This window comes from Mustela nigripes, chromosome 3, assembly GCF_022355385.1.
Source record: "Mustela nigripes isolate SB6536 chromosome 3, MUSNIG.SB6536, whole genome shotgun sequence".
In the NCBI taxonomy this organism is placed as follows: domain Eukaryota; kingdom Metazoa; phylum Chordata; class Mammalia; order Carnivora; family Mustelidae; genus Mustela; species Mustela nigripes.
This window is the reverse complement of record NC_081559.1, coordinates 27540699-27558522: the sequence shown is the minus strand read 5'-3', so window position 1 is coordinate 27558522 and position 17824 is coordinate 27540699. Positions and strand designations below refer to the sequence as shown.

Below are 17824 nucleotides of genomic sequence, written 5' to 3'. Positions count from 1 at the left end.
AGCTGACAAGTCGAAATGAACTGAGCGTTGGACACACAGTCTAACTCGTGGCTCGGTCCTCACCACCAGCTTCCCAGCATCATCAGCCCAAGCTCCCTCTGTCCCAGCTTCTCTTCCAAGAAAGGAGAGCAAAAACACATATGCAATTGGAATCTCCCTTTCTCCCTCTTCCTCCAGCCCCCCGTTTATTTCTTTGGTGCCAAAACATGAAGGAGGAGCTTGGAGAGTGAGGACCACGCATTGGCGGCTGTGTTTCCTTTCCTGGGAAGGACTTACAGGAGCCTTTCCAAGAACCAGCTGTGTGATCTGGGCAGGTCCCTCTCCCTCTCTGATCCTCACTTCTCTCATTTGTAAAGTTAAGTGGTCAGACTCGATGCTCTCTGAGCATCTTACAGAATCTAAATGCTCCATAAAGCGTCTCTGGTCTGTGGAGGGTCTGAGTGAGGGTCATTTGCCAGAAAAGTGGGGTAGGTATATGATGCATAGTAGATAGCCTCTAGGCCACCCCCTCCTCTGTTCCAGGGCAGATCCTCCTCTGTTCCAGGGCAGGGCTGAATTTGTTTGTGATGCAGAACACGGGCTCTCCATATAGGGCCTGAGGGGTGCTGGGGAAGAAGCGATGGGAATGTCTCTTTCTTCCCTCATCTTTGTGGTGGTTATGACACAATTGGGAAGTCCATCTTGTGGAGAGAGAGGCCAAAAGGTGGGGTGCCTTAGCCTGTGGGAGAGAAGCTGCAGGAAGGGTTTAGTTTAAATCTTCTGGAGAAAGGAGGGAATGGAGTGGAGGAGGCCTTTCCTCAGCTCGGGGAGAATGCAGTGCCAGGCTCTTGGACAGGAGAGCAGCTTCATGATGCGTGACAGTTGGCTGGAGAGGGGAAGGATGGGCAGGCTGCTCAGGGTCCCCTCCAGCAGTGAGGACACCGCCTTCCTGTGCTAGTTTTCTGTGACCACCATGACCAAGTGCCACACACGTGGTCACTTGAGACGACAATTTAATCCTTCTCCGGGCTGGAGGCTAGAAGTCCAAAGTCAAGGTTTTCGAAGGTTTGGTTCCTTCTGGAGGCTCGAGGGAGATTCTGCACCAGGACTCCTCTTAGCTTCTCATGGTGGCTGGCAATCCTCGGTGTCCCTTGGCTTATAGATACACCCTTTGGTCTTTGCCTCCGTCTCCATGGCCCTCCCCACGTGTCTCTGTGTCTTCCCCTCTTCTGATAAGGACATAAGTCCTATGGCATTGGGGCCCCTTTCACCCAGCACGACCTCACCTTATCTTAATGACATCTGCAGAGACCCTATTTCCAAATAAGGTCATATTCACAGGTGCCCAGACTTAGAGCTCCAACAGACCTTCTTAGGGGCTACAGTTCAACCCCTAACGCTGTTTCTCTCTCTTCCTCTTGTAGACAACAGCCCTGAGACACGGGCTAAAGTGAAGTTTGTTCAGGACACTTCCAAGTATTGGTACAAGCCTGAGATCTCCAGAGAGCAGGGTGAGTCCCGGGTGGCACGAGGGTCCTGTGGTCCATCGGAGGTCACTGCTACCTGCCGCCCACCGTGTCTTCCTTGGGCACGGAACACGAGCAGACTTCCTCCTTTTTGTCACACGTGGCAGTCACAGGTCAGACAGTAAGAGGCATCTCCCCACGGTGAAGCGTGGGGATGGTGCAGAAGCAGGGTTTGTAGACCCATGAAGGATCCTTAAAATCAGCGAAGTCTGGGTTTTCCAAGTAAAGTAAAAGGCCAGCTAACGTAATAGCAGATCTCAGCCCCGTGTCTACACAAAGTGGAAGATTTATGCACGTTTTACAGAAAGAGCAAACTTGGGATAGTGGGGCTGGGGATGAGGCCCACTTCAGGTGCCCCAGGCAGGCAGGTGTTGGCGACAGGTTCGAAGCGAACTGTTGCCTGTTGGTTTAACTGTAGTTGAGGGGAACGCACCGTGTCGACTGGCTTCTGTATTGTGTGTGGCTGCCGTCAGGCGGCCGTGGTGGCCCTGTGCTTACAGCAGGGGCTGCACTGCCTGCTGAGCCCGGAATATCTACTACCTGGCTTTTCATAGAAGACACTTGTCTCCTGTAGCAGAGGAGGACCCTTCTGAACCTTCGGTTCTAAAGAACGAAGCTAAGATCACGGCCATCTCTGTCCCCCCCCCCCCCCCCTTCTCTCCTCTCCTCCCAGCCATCGCACTCCTCAAGGACCAGGAGCCAGGGGCCTTCATCATCCGCGACAGCCACTCCTTCCGAGGGGCCTATGGGCTGGCCATGAAGGTGTCTTCTCCCCCTCCGACCATCATGCAGCAGAATAAAAAAGGTAGCTCCCCCTCCTCGAACAGGGCTTCTGGACAACATGGTCGTCAGTGCTGTGTCCTCAGAGACTGAGGTGCCTGAGGACCCCAAGAGCAGCAGGGGCCTGGTCCCTGCTGAGTCAGACTCTTGAGGAGGGCAAGTCCTGGGCCTGGTGATGGCTGGGGTCAGAGCACAGGGAAGCAGGATTATGGGGACCCTGTGGTTGTATTTGCCTGAGTGGTGGTCTCTCCATTCTGGGGTTCCGGCCGTACTGCCCATCCCAGCCTTGCTCCCCTCCCAGAGCCGCAGTGGGGAGAAGTGATGGAGTGCCACTGGCAGGCGGAGGGAGGGTGCCACGAAACGTGCTCTATCCTCCTCTCTTCTCATCCCAGGGGACATGACCCACGAGCTGGTGAGACATTTCCTGATCGAGACCGGCCCCAGAGGAGTCAAGCTCAAGGGGTGCCCCAATGAGCCAAACTTTGGTAAGCTGTCCCCCACTTCCACAGCCTGCCCGCAGAGTCGCAGGTGGTCCCTGGTCCCCCTTGTCATGGGTGCAGGGACCAGTGGCCCTCGTCCTCTGTACCGTGGCTGCTTCGCTTAGCCACAGGCCTTTTCGTATTTGTCCCACTGCCTGAAAAGCTTGATCATTGGAATTTGAATTAACAACCACAGACAGCCCCCTACGATGTGAAAGTCACCGTCTGGGAACCTTTTATTACCTCTGGTCTCCTCACAGTTCTGCCTGGGAAGTGTTATGGCCCCATTTCCCACATGAGGTTCACAGAAGCCAGACTTACCCAAGGAACACAGAGCTGATAAGTGACTGAGCTGGGATTTCATCCCACGATTCTCTGCTACCTCTGCTGCACTGCCCTGAGAGGGGTCCCAGCAGCCGGAAGGACTGAAGAGAGATGTTGGGAGGAATTTTCTGGAAAGGACCTTTGTGGCAGCTAGAGGGAACCTCTGGAACCTTCTCCCTTAGATCTTGCTAACAAGAAGGGAGTGGGTTTTGAGCTTCATTGTTGGGCTGAGGGAGAGGTGATAAAGAAGCCAGAGATTATGGATAATGGGGTGGGGTGTCTCGGCTCCTCAGCGCCCTGGCCCGCTCCCAGGGACACCGGTCCTGACGTGCTGTCTCCTCCCACAGGGTCTCTCTCTGCCCTCGTCTACCAGCATTCCATCATCCCACTGGCTCTGCCCTGTAAGCTGGTCATTCCAAACCGAGGTAGGAACGTGAGACTCCTTGCTCTCCAAGTACATCTCCGAGCTGGCCTCCTTCTTGTGTCCGCTCTGCCAGCTGCTCCAGAACACAGGCCAGGGTTGGAGGACATGGGTCATTTTGCCAGTCTGGGGAAATTCAAAACTTCTCTCCTTCCCCCCACCCCGACCCAATACAAAAGAAGGCAAAGCTCTTAAAAAAACTTAACTCCAGGAACACACATAATTGACTTGCCAGATTGTTCTGGAAAATTCTCTGGTGGCTTTAAGGAATTCTTTCACGAATCTTCAGAATACAACCCAGGGGAGGCACTTGAACTAGGAAACAGTCATGGGGAGGACCATGTATAGAGGCTGAGATGGGCACTGGTGGATGGGGCTGAGGGAAGGGGGAGGGGAAGGAGGATTTATGTGGTGGGGGACGTTCCCCGGGGGTTGGAGGTTGGCATGAGTGAAGAGGAGGGAGTGCACTCAGAGGAAGAGGTGGCCAGGCTCTGCCTGGCGTGGGAAGGAAACGGGGCCAAGATGTCCTTGGAGTTTCTGGTCTGCTTGGCTGTGAGGGTGTCCTCTGACTGAGGGGTTGCGGAACTGATGGGAAGAGCAAGGCTTGTTGGTTGTGGGAAGTATAAATGGAACCCGAGAGCCTCAGAATTTATAGGTGAGAATCTGAGTGGGACCATGGGCCCAGCGAAGGAGAGTTTAGCCCTTGTCAGAGAAGTGTTTCAGCTTTGGAGGAGGGCAGACAGACATCCAGGACAGACACTGGATGGGGTTCTGCCACCCGGCCCCACATACAAGGGCCAAGCGTGGGGGATTGTGCTTGGCCTTGACCTCGAGGTCTAGGAACTAGAGACTGGGTCCCTTCTCCCCATCCTCTGTTCAAAACTAGGATATTCAGGAGTGTCTCTGGGAATTTCTTCCAGTTTCTCTTGGAGCTCCTGCGGTTATGCCCACACACACAACCCCCAGTATTATTTGATATTTTCAATGTATCCAACTCAATTCATTGAATTATTAATGATAATTGACCAACATTATTGGTTTAAAGGTTCAAATACAACTTAAGTAGCATTATTAACCCCACATTTTGGGCACCAACTAAATTATAGTTCTATGAAACTTATGAAAGTAGTGGAGCAATTATAAAACTGTTTGATATTTACATTGTAGAAAACAGCGCTTTGCAAAGTATGGTTCCCAGAACCACAGGGTTGGCCATCTTGGGAACTTGGATGCAAATACTCTCAGGCCCCACCTACTCAGGAACTCGGGGGTGGGGCTTGGCCATCTGGGTTTTCGTAAGCCTGCACACCAGAGTCTGGCGTGTCAATAAGAACCGACAATACTCAGTTCTTATTAATATTGAAATTATAGTTTTGTTGCATTAAGGGCTTGATGGCTTAGGGCCCTCATGGAGCTACACAAAGACACACCCACGGGCAATGACAAGAGCGACATCCATTGCCACTCAAAGACCTGCTTTATGCCAAGCACTGGGCTCCCCCTGTGCATGGAACATCTCAAAAACCCAGCAAAATGGGTACAATTGCATCTCCGTGTTATAGCTCCTTGGCAGATGCTGGGGCGAGAGTCTGAACCCCACACTGTTGGACTCCAGAGTGCTCCCCCCGCGTGCGGCACACTTGCCGTCACTGTTGGAATGTTCCGACTGGACATGCACGTGCCACCTGCCAGGGCCTGTTATGAAAAGTGGTATCCATTGCACAAAGTATTTGCAGAGCTTGCCTGAGGCTCAACCAGACGTGTGCTGCTTTCCAGCTCTCGAGTTTTAATTACCGGCTGAATTAAACTTTTGTTTCAGACCCCACAGATGAGTCGAAAGCTAGCTCAGGCTCTGCCAACTCCACCACTGATCTGCTGAAGCAAGGGGCAGGTGAGTGGCCGCCCCAGCCTGGGTCCCCGCGCGGGCTCCTCCCCTCTCCTCTGGCCTGCCCTGTGCCTCCCTGCAGACCCGAGTACCGCCAGGCAGTCCACATGTCTGTGCAGATGCCTGGCTGGGGGGCTGGCCTAGAATTCATCCATTCCTTCTCCCCAAAGAGCTGACGTGGTGTGTCATCCACCCCCCCACCACCCTTGCCACCCCATTGCGGCCCCACTGACTCCTCTCTGGGTGGGCTTATTCCAGCCTGCAATGTGCTCTTCGTCAACTCCGTGGACATGGAGTCGCTCACTGGGCCACAGGCCATCTCCAAAGCCACTTCTGAGACGCTGGCTGCTGACCCCACACCAGCTGCCACCATCGTTCACTTCAAAGTTTCTGCCCAGGGAATCACACTGACTGACAACCAGAGAAAGTAAGCCTCTTCTACTTGCTTCCATGTCGGGCTCTCTCCCGGTGACCGTCTATCCATCTACTTAACCACCCGCTTACCCTTTGTTCCTTGTACTCACCTGTTCGCCCACCCACCTATCCGCCTACCCATCCATGCATCCATCCATCCACCTGCTCGCTCATCCAGCCACCTATCCACTCTTCTACCCACCCACGCACCCATCTACCACCCACGCACCCATCCATCACCCACGCACCCATCCGTCCGGTTACTCATCCACTCACCAGTTGATTTGCTCATTCCTGCATCCATTCATCCTCCATTTATCCTCTCCCACCCATTTATCCCACCGTCCATTTCTATCTCTATCCATACATGCATCCATCCTTCCTTCCTTCTGTCCATCCATCCATCCACCCACCCACCGTTCCATCCATCCGTCCATCCATTCTTCCTTCTGTCTGTCCATCCATCCTTCCTTCTGTCCATCCATCCATCCACCCACCTACCTTCCATCCATCCATCCATCCATCCATCCATTCTTCCTTCTGTCCATGCATCCATCCTTCCTTCCTTGCATCTTTCCTACTACAGTTGTGCCTGGATTGAGCACACAGCCATAAATACAACTGACAAAAGTGCCTGTTTTCTAGAGCAGAGGCTTTCCTCTCAGACTCTCCCTCCTACTTCTTTCCTTCCTCCTCCAGGGTCTGCTCATTTTTCTCCTTCTTCAATACCAATTTCTTCCTTCTTTTCCCACTTACTAGCACTTGGGACATGTTTCAGTGACACGTCTGTTTGTCCCTGGGCATCGCTTCTATGAGTGGCCCAGGCCATCTTGTATATAAGGTGGAGGTCAGTCCGTGACAGCTACACGTGGTGGCCTGACCTGCAAGGGGAGGTTGGAAGAGAGTGGTCACTTCCACGCTCATTCTCTGTTTACCTGGTATCTGTACCTCAGGCTCTTCTTCAGGCGACACTACCCACTCAACACTGTCACCTTCTGTGACCTGGATCCTCAGGAGAGAAAGTAAGTCTTTTGCAGACACCTTCCCTTCTGCACACTTTTAGAACACTGGAGTCTCCGTGTGTGCAAGTGTGTGCACGTGTGGCTGTGGGTGAATATTCTTGGTTCAACTTGAAGGTCTGCCTGTGTCTATGAGACTGTGAGTAATTGTGTTGAGTAGCTATCTGAGTTTTTCCCAGCACACATTTGGAGACCCTCCCAGGGACTCAGATACTTGCTTCCATGCCCTCTGCCATATCCTTGACCTTGAATCTGCTGCTCCTCTGCACACCAGAGAGCTCCTTGGGAGACAGGCTGCGGTGTTCTCTTCACCCTCAGTGCCTCCCCCTGCTTGATTTTTGGAGGCCTCCATCCACCTGGAATGGGGTCTCCCTTGCCTTCCCCCAGGAGGCCTGGTCATGTGAGGGGCTGGGTTCTAGGGGGTGAAAAGGTGTAGTGTTTTATGCGATGGTGTGTTTCTTTCCACAGGTGGATGAAAACAGAGGGAGGTGTCCCCGCTAAGTAAGTGTCTTCTCCCCTGCCCCAGCGGGCTGCTTCAGGGGGAGGCCTAGAATCTGGGGCCAGGGGTAGGTGAAGGGTAACAGAGGCCTTTGTGCCGGGGTCAGTCACTTGGGAGAAAAGCTTGGCCAAGCAGCGAGGACTTTTGCCTTCTCCTTTCTTGAGGCTGGGGCTAGTCTTGTCACCTTGCCTCTCCTAGGACCAGACTGTCAGGGAGCTGGGAAAGTGGACAGGGAGCTGGAAACATATTGGAGGCTGTGGCCACGGGGCAGGGGGTTGTTTGAATGGTTTTTCTGCCCAAATCCTGGCTTCCTTGATTCCCATTCTCACTCTTTGGGTGAGCCTCTGTGAATCCTGTAGTTTGGAGGGAATCTTGCTCGACAGTGGAAAGCTCCATGAACGCCCTTGGGAGCATTCAGAGGGGCTGTGTGGGATGGGGGGGACCTCGCCGTGCCCGAGGCCATGTAAAGAATGGGCGGCCCGGCTGAAAGGAGACCCCAGGTGTCCAGCCGTCTCAAAGCACGCCTCACACCTGCTTTAGGCTTCTCTGAGTTCCCAGGACCGTTAGGGTCTCCCAAGTCCCTGACCCAAGCAAGCAGGCCCAAGCTCTGTGTCTGAAGGAGTTCATCCTTGGTCACCACCGGGCCCTGTGATGGGGAGATGATGGGTGGGGGACAGAAGTGGGCTGCTCCCAAGCCCGGAAGTTGTTCTCCTCATTCTGGAGCTGGGTTTGTGCTGAGCTTCCTGCTGACGTGACCTTGCTCTGCAGGGCAGAGGCCCAGGAGAGCCTGGCTCAGTCAGGGCAGTCAGGGGACAGCACGGGGGGGGGGGGGGGGGGGGGGGGGGGGGGTGGCAGGCGCCTGAGGCCCCAGATTTCGGGAGGTGTGTTCTCAGGTTCCTGCAAGTGCTCCTCCCTGCCCTGGGGCTGAGGTTTCCTGCCTGGATCCATTCCCCCCAGCAGAGAAAGGACCTGGCAGTCATTGAACTGGCTGGGGGAGCTGAAATAAACAGCAGGGAGGGCAGGCGGGCCATGTTTAGGCTGGTGAGGTTGGCTGGCTCCCCACCCTGGCAGAACCAGGCGGCCAGGCTTGGCTCGAGGTCCTGCGGTGGCTTGGAGCCACTCCCTCCCTCCGCCCTTACTGCCCTCCTGGGCACCAAGGAGCCTGAGCAGCCTGGAAGGGAGGTTCTGGCGCTTGGGACATGGACCCGGGCATCCCCTGCACTTGGGCAGGTCATTATCCCGGACTTCGGGCCCTAGCTGCTCCAGGCTCCTGAAACAAAGGTGGGGACAGCAAAGCTGTAGGAAGTCCTACGTCCGTGTGCGTGTGTGTGTGTGTGTGTGTGTGTGTGTGTGTGTTTATGCGTGCGGGTGGTGGCAGGCAGGACCCAACTTTGCTAATTTTAGCTGTTGTGGTCCAGTCCTGGGGAGAGGGGTTTCCATCGGAATCTCCAGCTGTCCGATTTCCCCATCTCGCTCTAATTAGCAATGTGCCGACGGGGAGGGGACCCGGGCTCACATTCTGTTCTCTGCTCATATTTTTAACTCTGTTTTGCAGAGAGAATGCCAGGTCACTCTGGTGCAGGGAATGGGGGTGGGGAGGAACAGGTGTGGGGTCCCCCATCCCCTCCCATTCTCTCGAGCCAAGCTGAGGAGAAGTGTGTGTGTGTGTGTGTGTGTGTGTGTGTGTGTGTGAGTGAGTGTGAGGGGGGTGGCAACCCCTTATCCCTTTGTCTTCCTGATCCTCTCCTTGTGTCTGAGGAGGCCAAGCACTGTGACGGGCCGTCCGTGTTTCCTTCACGTGCTTCTGTGTTGTGTGCGAGAACAGGCTGGGCCGGGTGGGGCTGGGAAGTGCCGCGAGAAGCCTGCCTAGGAATGTCCCCGTTTTATTTTTGGTCTCCCCACCTCTTGCTGTCCAGTCTCCTCATTTGCTTCCAGCTCCTCCTCCCCCATTGCTCCTCAAAGGGGAGTGACTGCCTACCCCGAAACCAGGGACACTCTCATCCCTGGGACCTGGCTTTCTGGGGCTGGACCAGAGGGAGAATTCTCTCCCGTCCCTGTGGGCAGGGGGAGGTAGGAAGACCGGGGAAGGGCTTCGAGCTGAGGGTGGGCCTGCTCACACCGGCAGCTCTCCCAGGTCTCGGGCGTCCCCCACCCCCCAACCCTCCCCTCACGCCTGTCACCCCCTCTCCTACTCCCGCCACCCCCCACAGGCTCTTTGGCTTCGTGGCCCGGAAGCAGGGCAGCACCACCGACAATGCCTGCCACCTCTTCGCTGAGCTTGACCCCAACCAGCCCGCCTCTGCCATTGTCAACTTCGTCTCCAAGGTCATGCTGAATGCCGGCCAGAAGAGATGAACGCCACCCCTCGCCCAGGGCCAGGGCAGTGGGGATGGGGCATGTGGGGAGGGGACCCATGAATCCTGACCACCCTTGAATCCAGAAGGAGGACTTTGGGCCAATTTTGGAGAAGGAGAGAAGAAAGTGCAACGTGGGGAGGGGGAAGTGAATTGCAGAGGGGAAGGGGGAGAGAGAAAGAGAGAGAGAGAAAGAAAAAGATGGAGGAGAATAACTCGGATTCCCCTGGGTAGATGGATACTGTGGAGCCCCCAAAGCCTCCACTGCCCACCAGGTCCACCTGACTCCCCCCACCCCTCTGAGAGGATGGGGCTCCTCAGAGGAGACCGACCAGCTCCTTGGGGATCTGTCATTTGGGAGTAGATGGAAAAGCTCTGTCTCCCTAACCCTACTGCTTGGCAAGGAGAAATCAGATTGAGAGCATCCTTTTCTGGCCGCCTCTGGGGTAGATGGGTGAACCAAATAGAGCCAGCACGGAACATCAAGTGGCCGAACTTTTGCCTTTGAAAGTTTCTGAGTCCTGGGGTACTGCAGGGTCTCGGGACTGTGCCTCCGCCGTGCAGTGTGCGGGTGTGTGTAGAGGGTGTGTCGTGGGACCACACCCTTGTCCCCACACACTGACTTCCACGTGCCTCTTAGCCAGGGTCGTATCACCTAGCCTTGTCTGTGCCCATGTGTTTGCATACACATGTGCCTCCTGTCCAGAAAAGGTGACAGCAGGGGGTGACAGGGCAGCCCGAGGGGACATAAGCCCCGTTCCCCAGGATTCTGGGTCACAGACTGTGGGTCCCTTTACCTGCGCTCTCGCGGCCCTGGGTGTTGTCAGCCGCTTTTCAACAAAGACCCCGGCGGGGCAGGGGAGGCCAGAATATTGGTTTTGGAGGGAGGTGAAGACACACATGTGCGTAGTTTTGGGGAAGAGAGCCACCAGGAGGGGCGGCCTTGGCCTCGGAGCTCAGCGGATTGGACAGATTGGACATGTGTGGTCCCTCAGCAGCCTGGGCAGGTCGCTCCCACTGCCCTGAGCCCTCAGCCCGTTCTTGGGTTTTGTGCCCCAGACCAGCCTTTCCTCATTTCCTTATCTGCTTGTTGCCCTTCTGGGTGTGGGGGATTGAGCCTTCCTGCCCTGCCCTGCCCTGTCCTTCAGGGTCCTCAAGTTGGAGCTTGTCCTGGGGAACTTGCTTTCAGAAGCCCTGCCCAGCAATCCCCAGGAAAGGCCCCCGAAGGGCTCGTGGCTCCCTCTGTGAGTGTTTTGGGGCCTGATTTCTACCGGACTGCCTGGGATGTCCTTAGCAGATTTCTTGTTGCTGCTGTCTGTGCATCCCACATGGCCTGCCTCCCATGCCAAAGCCTTGCTGTCCCCCCTCCTGCCTTGGTTTCCCTGGCAGAACCAAGCTGCCCACGGAACAGAGGGGCCAAGGGATGCATTGAGGTCAGAGGGCCAAGAGGCCAACTGGGCAGTTGGGGACCCCTCATACCACCACCCAAGGACTCTAAGCTGGAATGGAAAATTCACTAGGACTCCATTCTTGGGGGGCTTCTTAAGCCTATGGGGTCCCTTAGAGAGAGGCATTGTACTGATATATAAATATATATAATATATATGTGGGACATACTGACAGAATCTGTAAGCTAATAAAATATAAGAAAAGGTTAAAAAAAAAAGAATAGGTAAATTGACGAGAAGTATTTATTGTTTTCCCATATTGCTTTATTGCCTCCCGGGGCGTAAACCAATTCCCATCCCTTTTTCATGTCTAAGTGAAGTCTGAGATGTAGGGGCCCTTTATTCTTGGAGGAAGCAGGGGCTCAGTGGTGGCACCTGCCCCATTCCCTTGGTCCCCTTATTTTCTGGCAAGCCCGGGGCACAACAGTCAGCTCCCAGAGAGGGCGGGGGGGGGGGGGCTGCCCTCCTCCCTGTGGGACTGCCGGGACAAGGGTGTGTGTGGTGGATGGGGACGTGTGTGTCTTTTGCATTTTTTTCTCCTCCAAGAAGCTGTATCTGTGTGGACGTTCTGTTTTCAGGGAGTTGGAAAGGAGAGTGTCTGACGGTGGGGAGCAGGCCCCCGCTTCCTAAAGGTTGCAGCCTTGTACTTGGTGACCAAGGTTCCTCCAAAGCGCTCTTCCTTCTGAGGCATTCAAGCCGGATACCCAGAAATCCTCCCCTTCTCCTTCCCACCCACCCCAACTCTCTCCCCAGATGGGAGATATTTCCTCCCCACTTCCTCTGTAAATATCTTACATCTCCCGCTGGACGTGGCCCTGGGCGCTTGCCCCTCCTGGTCTGGATGGCCTCTCCTCACTCGGGGCCTGGCGGAGCGGCAGACCCTTCAGCAGCCAGCCCTGGGCCTTCACACACGCTTTCCTACCGCCCACCGGCAGCCCCTGCCTCCCAGGCACGGCCAGCCTGCCCCGCTCAGGCCTGAGCCCAGTGTGACCCTGGGAGGGACCAGGGCATCCTGGGAAGCTGAGCAGCTCACTCCTCACTCACTCCCTCGCATCCCTCTGGAAGGAGTGGGTTTCCAGAAGAATGCTGGGGAAGGGTACCCCAGTCTCCAAGTGGCCCCACTTTGGGGTCAGACACTGGTTGGGAGGACACTGTGGCCCTCTCATGTCTCACAGGTTAGGTCTGTGCACCCCTGCGTGCGCACGGGCACACACACACACACACACACATATACACACACACACAGCACCGCAGTATATTCTTGCCAAAGATTTCCTTTAAGAGAAAGCACTTTTAATCATTATTGTTATTATTGTGTAAATGTCTAACCTTTTCTCTCCTCCCTCCCCCGCACCCCTTTTTGCTGTTACTGTTGAATCTGTCTGTCAGCCAGGAGAGTGCTGTCTGGTCTTGAAAACAGGCTGGCAGGGCCAGGGTCCGGGGGAGGTTGGCAAGGAGGAACGGGAGAGGCAGGGTCAGGTTAAAGGGCGGGGTGCAGACGCCAGGCAGGCTCATGGCCCCCCCTGTGCTCCAGCCAGGTGTCTGAGGTCGGCCTGGGGCCTCCCTGGGGCTGGCCTGAGCGGTGTCTGGAGGGAAGAGGGCAGGGAAGTGACATCTGTCTGATTCGGTGAGAGACGGTCAACGAGGTACAGGGGAGTTCATGCCGGTAGACCAGGAGGAGAGGGCAGAGCACGGGAACAATGGAGAGGTGACCCCAGAGGGGGAGAGGAAGGAAGGGAGCTGTTGGGTCCACCTCCAGTGGTTCCTGAAATGCCCCTGCCCAGCAGTCTTGGTGTCCTGGCTTCCTTACCTAGTCAGCTGCTTGAGGGCCATATACACTGTGTCCGAGGTTTAGGATGGGCCTTCTGATCGCCCTCTTCATCGGAATCTCTCCTAGCAGCTCTGAAAACTCGTGGACCCCTTCTCCCTTGGGTTTTGAGGAATCCCTCTGTGTATCAGAGACTGGCAGGACAGGAACAGTGGGGCCTGGTGGCCAGAAGAAGCCACAGCCAGCTGGACAAGTGTGATCCTTATAAAGGGGGCTCTCAGGAGGAGTGGGAGGATACTCCGATGTGCCCCAGTCCAGGTCGGGCAGGCTCCTCCTGCCACACAAGGTGTGTGGCGGCGTCTAGAAGCAGAACATCTATGCCCTGGACATTTGTCCGCCAACCCGCCCTCCCGGGTCTACCGCGCTTCTTTGGAGCTTCTCAACTTCAGGCCCTGGGAAGGTCAAGTAGGTCCATGCCCTGTCCGGGGGCTCCCTCCAGCCCCTACATCTCCCCATGCTCAGGGTCCTTGGAGAAGTTGGAGGCAGAGGCCAAGATCCATGCCTCATCCAGGTCCAGGCCCCAGGACCTGGAGACTGGAGCTCCTGGCCAGTGTAAGGCTAGATGTAGGTGTGTGCGCGTGCGCGCGTGCGTGTGCGTGAGGGGTATACGGTGCATACTTTGCTGATCTCTTTAGGAAACGTGGGGTTACCGTCAAAGGGAGTGGGTGGGCAATAGGACATCCAGTTCAATATCACCCAGCCGTGAAAAGAATCAGGAGGGCCCCTGATGGGAGGAACCGCAGTATTGTTGTTGGGGACGACTCGCTCCCCTGGGTGGGGCTCTGGCAGATGGGCTCCTTCCTGACTTCTCTGTCCTCCGATGTCCAGACTGTTGGAGGACTTCCATGTACGTCCCACACCTGGCCTCTTCCTGGCAGTGGGGTCTTTGCCGACGGATGTCCCAAGTTCGGTTTCTGATCAGTGTTAAACAGGTGGAGACTCTCCTGGGTGGCCGTGTTTGGTTTGTGTGTGAGAGTGAGCACATCGGTGTTCACACGCCGTGTTCCCCCATTTTCTCTCCTCCCTCTGTCATGCCGTCCAGAACAAATGTAAGAGATTCTTTGCCTCCGCCTCCCGGCCTCCCCGGCCCCTGCAGGAGAGACAGAAGAACCCAGCCTCCTCCCGACCCCCTGGCTGTGTATTTATATAGATGGAAATATCCTTTCTATTTTGTATCATCGTGCCTATAGCCTCTGCCACCTATGTAAACCCCAATCTGCGCTACTTCCCTGGATATGAATGTATCGAAGCCCTTGCCCGCCCGCTCCTGTACAGCTGCTTTGTCTCCTTGCGCCCATTGTATGGCTTTATTCATGATAAAGCGAAAGAAAAATCTGTGTCTTTCTCTAGCTGTGTTCTTTGGGAAGGGGTCTGCCCAGGGCTCAGCGGTGAGCACAAAGGTGCTCCCTCCAGGCTCCGGATGTGCGGTGGGCTTCAGGGGGTGCCTCTCGCACACGGCTCCCCCATCATTCTCCCAGTGGCTTTCCCGCCGTCCAGGTCTCCGTTCTCATTGCCATGAAAGTTTCATCTGGACTCTTTTAGCGAGGAGCGAAACTCAAACTGGTTTAAGAAAAAAAAAAAAAAAAAAAAAAAAAAAAAGCACTCTATTGGCTCTCGAGGCCCAGCGGGACCCGACAGCTCCAACGGAGGAGCCAGAATTGGTCTCCATCCCTCAGCTCTGGGCTGGGTTCCCATTCAGGCGGGCAGGTTGTGCCCCAGCGTTGGGCCACGAGGCGCTCCCAGCTCATATCCAACCAGTGTGGCAGCCCCCGCAGGGAGCTCTTTTCCCCAGTATTTTGTGCAAATATTAAATGCTAGGGCAAGTGCTCTTTAACTCTGATGGGCCTTGTTTGGGTCATAGGACCAGCTCGGAAACAACCAGTGTATGCAGAGCTGGTTCTCTGGACAGCCTCTGGAGCCTTCTGGACCACGGCGAAAGAGGGTGTCGTTACGTTGAGGCGACAAAGAAGGAAACTGAGTCTGTGAGAAGTCACCTAGCTTCTAACAGGTGGAACTGGAACTTGTCACCACTGGTGACAGCTGGCATTGAACAATCCCGCTAAGTTCTGGAGGCCATGCCGAGTGTGTCTGTGTGTTTTGTCACACACGTGCTCCTGGGAGGAGGAAGGCCATCTTTGAAAGAAACTGAGCTTCAAAGACGTGGGGAGATTGCTCGAAATCCTAAGGCTGGTAATCAGCCAAGCAGGCTGTGAACCCTGAAAGCCCATGCGTTTCCTAGCTCATACCCCTTCCTTGGCCCTTAGGATTTTGTTTACGAGGGAAGGACAGACTCTGATGAGTGAGAGGCAGGCAGAAGACCCAACGGGGGGAACTGGCCAGATGGGGGGCCTGGGAACTGGGCAGGCTGGCCAGCTTCCCACAGAGTGGACCGGGACTCCAGGTGTGTGAGCAGGAGATCACCCTCCAGTGCCACCCAGGTGTGGATGGATGTAGCTACCTCGAGCTGGGCCTGGGCTAGTGGATGAGAGAGACTGAGGAGATGGCAGGCTGGGACCTATGGCTGGGCTCTAAGGCCTGGCTTTGAGGGGTCCCACCAGGGAGGTGACGGGTGGGGGGTGCATCTGTGCTCCCAGGGTGCCGGGAAGAGGAGGAGGAGGGAGAGAGCAGGCTGCTGCTGGAGGGCTCTGAGGCAGGGACTTGAGTCCCGACACACCTTATTACACAGAAGACCCTCCATTTCCTATGAGTGCGGACCCTGCGCTATCAACGTTGGCATTGCCCAGAGCTTATAGGAAAGGCAGAGGCCTGCAGACCAGACACTCAGGAGACCCCCAGGAGACTTGCATGTGTGCTGAAGCGTGAGCAGCCCGGTGGGACTCAAATGCCCTTCAGGGCTCGCCTCCGCCCTGCCTGAACGATGAGGACCGTGACGGCTCTTGTCTGGGCCTCCACTGGACACGAGGAGTCGTAGGCCCTACCAGCTGGTGGACCAGGGAGTGTCGGCGGACCTAGGCGGGGCGGGAGCTAGGCTGGGGCGGGGCCTGGCGCTGAGCAGGCTCTGTTGTGGGCAGGCGTTTGGACTGTGGGCAGTGTTTGGAGAGGCTGCCCTTGGAAGAGGCAGGAACAGCAGCAGGAGGGCAGGCGGGGCAGAGGGTTGGGGTTGGGGGCCAAAGAGGAGTTGTCTCTCACTTGGTCTCAAACTTGGCTGACAAGTGCTGAAGCCTGGGTGGGTCACCCCCTGAGGTTCTGAGTGAGTCTGAAGTCCTGCGGGGGCACTGGAATCTTCTACCCCTCCGACGGGGACTCTGGCCGGAACCAGTGTGGAAGACCGTTGTGCAAATGGAATCCTCCACGGCAGGGGCATGTGTCCACAGAAGCACGCGCACTGGTGAACAGTCTGGAGGAGGGGCAGGGGAGGACGAAATCCCCTCTGGATGGGCTCGGGCGTCCCCATGGCCTCCTTCCCCATGTGCCTCCCTTGTCCCCTCTAGGGGCTGAGCCCGATGTCCCTCCTCCTGCATCTAGAGGGGTTCCTAGCCCCAACCCTCCTGAGCCAGAGCTCTTTGAGGAAAGAGAAGCTGTCTTTGTCCCCTGCGGCCATGCCCAGGCCCTCGAGATGTGAGTAGAAGCGTAGGATCTGGGAAATCCAGTTCCAGTGGGGCTGGATTTACCCCCCTCCTGGGGGTTAAATTCTGCCTTCCTCTTTTAAAGACTTGGATTTTCCTCATTCCCTGGCAAAAATGACTAATGATTAGTCTCAGCAATTTCTAAGCAAGCCAAAGTATGGGAAGGCGACAGCTGCTTCTAAACAATGGCAGCAGGAATACTACAAATGCACCTGTGTGCGTGCAGACACACACACACACACACACACACACACACGAGACCTAGCCCACTGGGATGTACTGAGTCCCCACGTAGGCATCTCTTTTGCTACCTTCTTGCTGCCAGCAGTCTGGCGTGGAGACTCAGTCTGGCTGTGCTAATCAGCAGAGCGGTGCAGTCAGAGGAGAGAGAGAGCAGCCCCATGCCCCTTGGGTTCTGCAGGTCAGGCCAGGGGCCTGGTGCAGAGTGGACGCAGGACATGGGCAAGCAGGAGTGGGTGGAAAAGGGCCAGTGGGCTGCAGCCACGAGGAGCCCAAGGACTGGGACAGCTCAGCTTGGAGACACAGAGGCGTGGGGAGGCCAAGAGGATGGCTGTGCCATGTCCTGTGGCCTCTTGCAGACAAGGGAGCCCACACTCTCTGGGCTTCACACCTCCTAGGGGAGTGCCGCAGAGAGCACAGAGTGGAGGGGAGCTACTACAAAGTGTGCCCTGGGACCAGTGAGCCCCTGACCTTGCAGATGCAGGAGTGATGACTGCATCTATCCCAGGTGTGGCTGCAGGCACAACCTAGGAAAGGCCCCTCTTCCAGCCTGAGCCGGGAGTGCCCATGCAGCCAGGCCCTTGGACCAGAGATGAGCCTCGTCCGCTCTGACCTGCCTTGGGAGAGCTGGCCTCTGAACCAGGCACAGCTGATTTGGCTCTGGCTTTGCCAGGGCCTCAGGAGAGCATTGTCCTTTCTGGGCCCTAGTTTCCTCATCTGTAAAATGGGAGAATGCCAACCCCGGGTGGGGGGTGTGTGCAGGTAGGACACCCCCCCCTCCGTCTACAGCTGGGCTCTGGGGCCTTAAGGAATATGCAGCCTCGCTCCTCCTCTTGTGCCTCTTGCCTCCTCCCCATCATCTCTCAGGCCTCTGGGGGGACTTGGCAGCAGAACAGACTCATGGCTGAACGCCTCCCTAATGATATTGATCTAGCTGGCTCCTGACTCCTGACCACAGGCTCGGGGCGGGGGTGGTACTGCCGCCTCTGTGGCTCCAGCTTTTCTGGGGGTTTAAAGATCATCTCTGGCCATCAAGACAGG

General features: G+C 56.1%; 1 protein-coding gene across 5 annotated transcripts in view; it reads left to right on the top strand.

The window, feature by feature from the left end:
* TNS1 (tensin 1) overlaps positions 1-14293 on the top strand; it is a 180067-nt gene extending 165774 nt beyond the window's left edge. For all 5 annotated transcript variants that reach the window (XM_059393448.1, XM_059393451.1, XM_059393447.1 and 2 more), the window contains 9 exons: positions 1404-1490; positions 2179-2310; positions 2678-2770; positions 3436-3513; positions 5329-5400; positions 5653-5821; positions 6762-6830; positions 7296-7328; positions 9537-14293. In XM_059393448.1, coding sequence (XP_059249431.1) covers positions 1404-1490; positions 2179-2310; positions 2678-2770; positions 3436-3513; positions 5329-5400; positions 5653-5821; positions 6762-6830; positions 7296-7328; positions 9537-9681 — 878 coding nt within the window. In that variant the 3' untranslated portion in view covers positions 9682-14293. The remainder of the gene's footprint in view (positions 1-1403; positions 1491-2178; positions 2311-2677; positions 2771-3435; positions 3514-5328; positions 5401-5652; positions 5822-6761; positions 6831-7295; positions 7329-9536) is intronic.
* The last annotated feature ends 3531 nt before the right edge of the window (positions 14294-17824 follow it).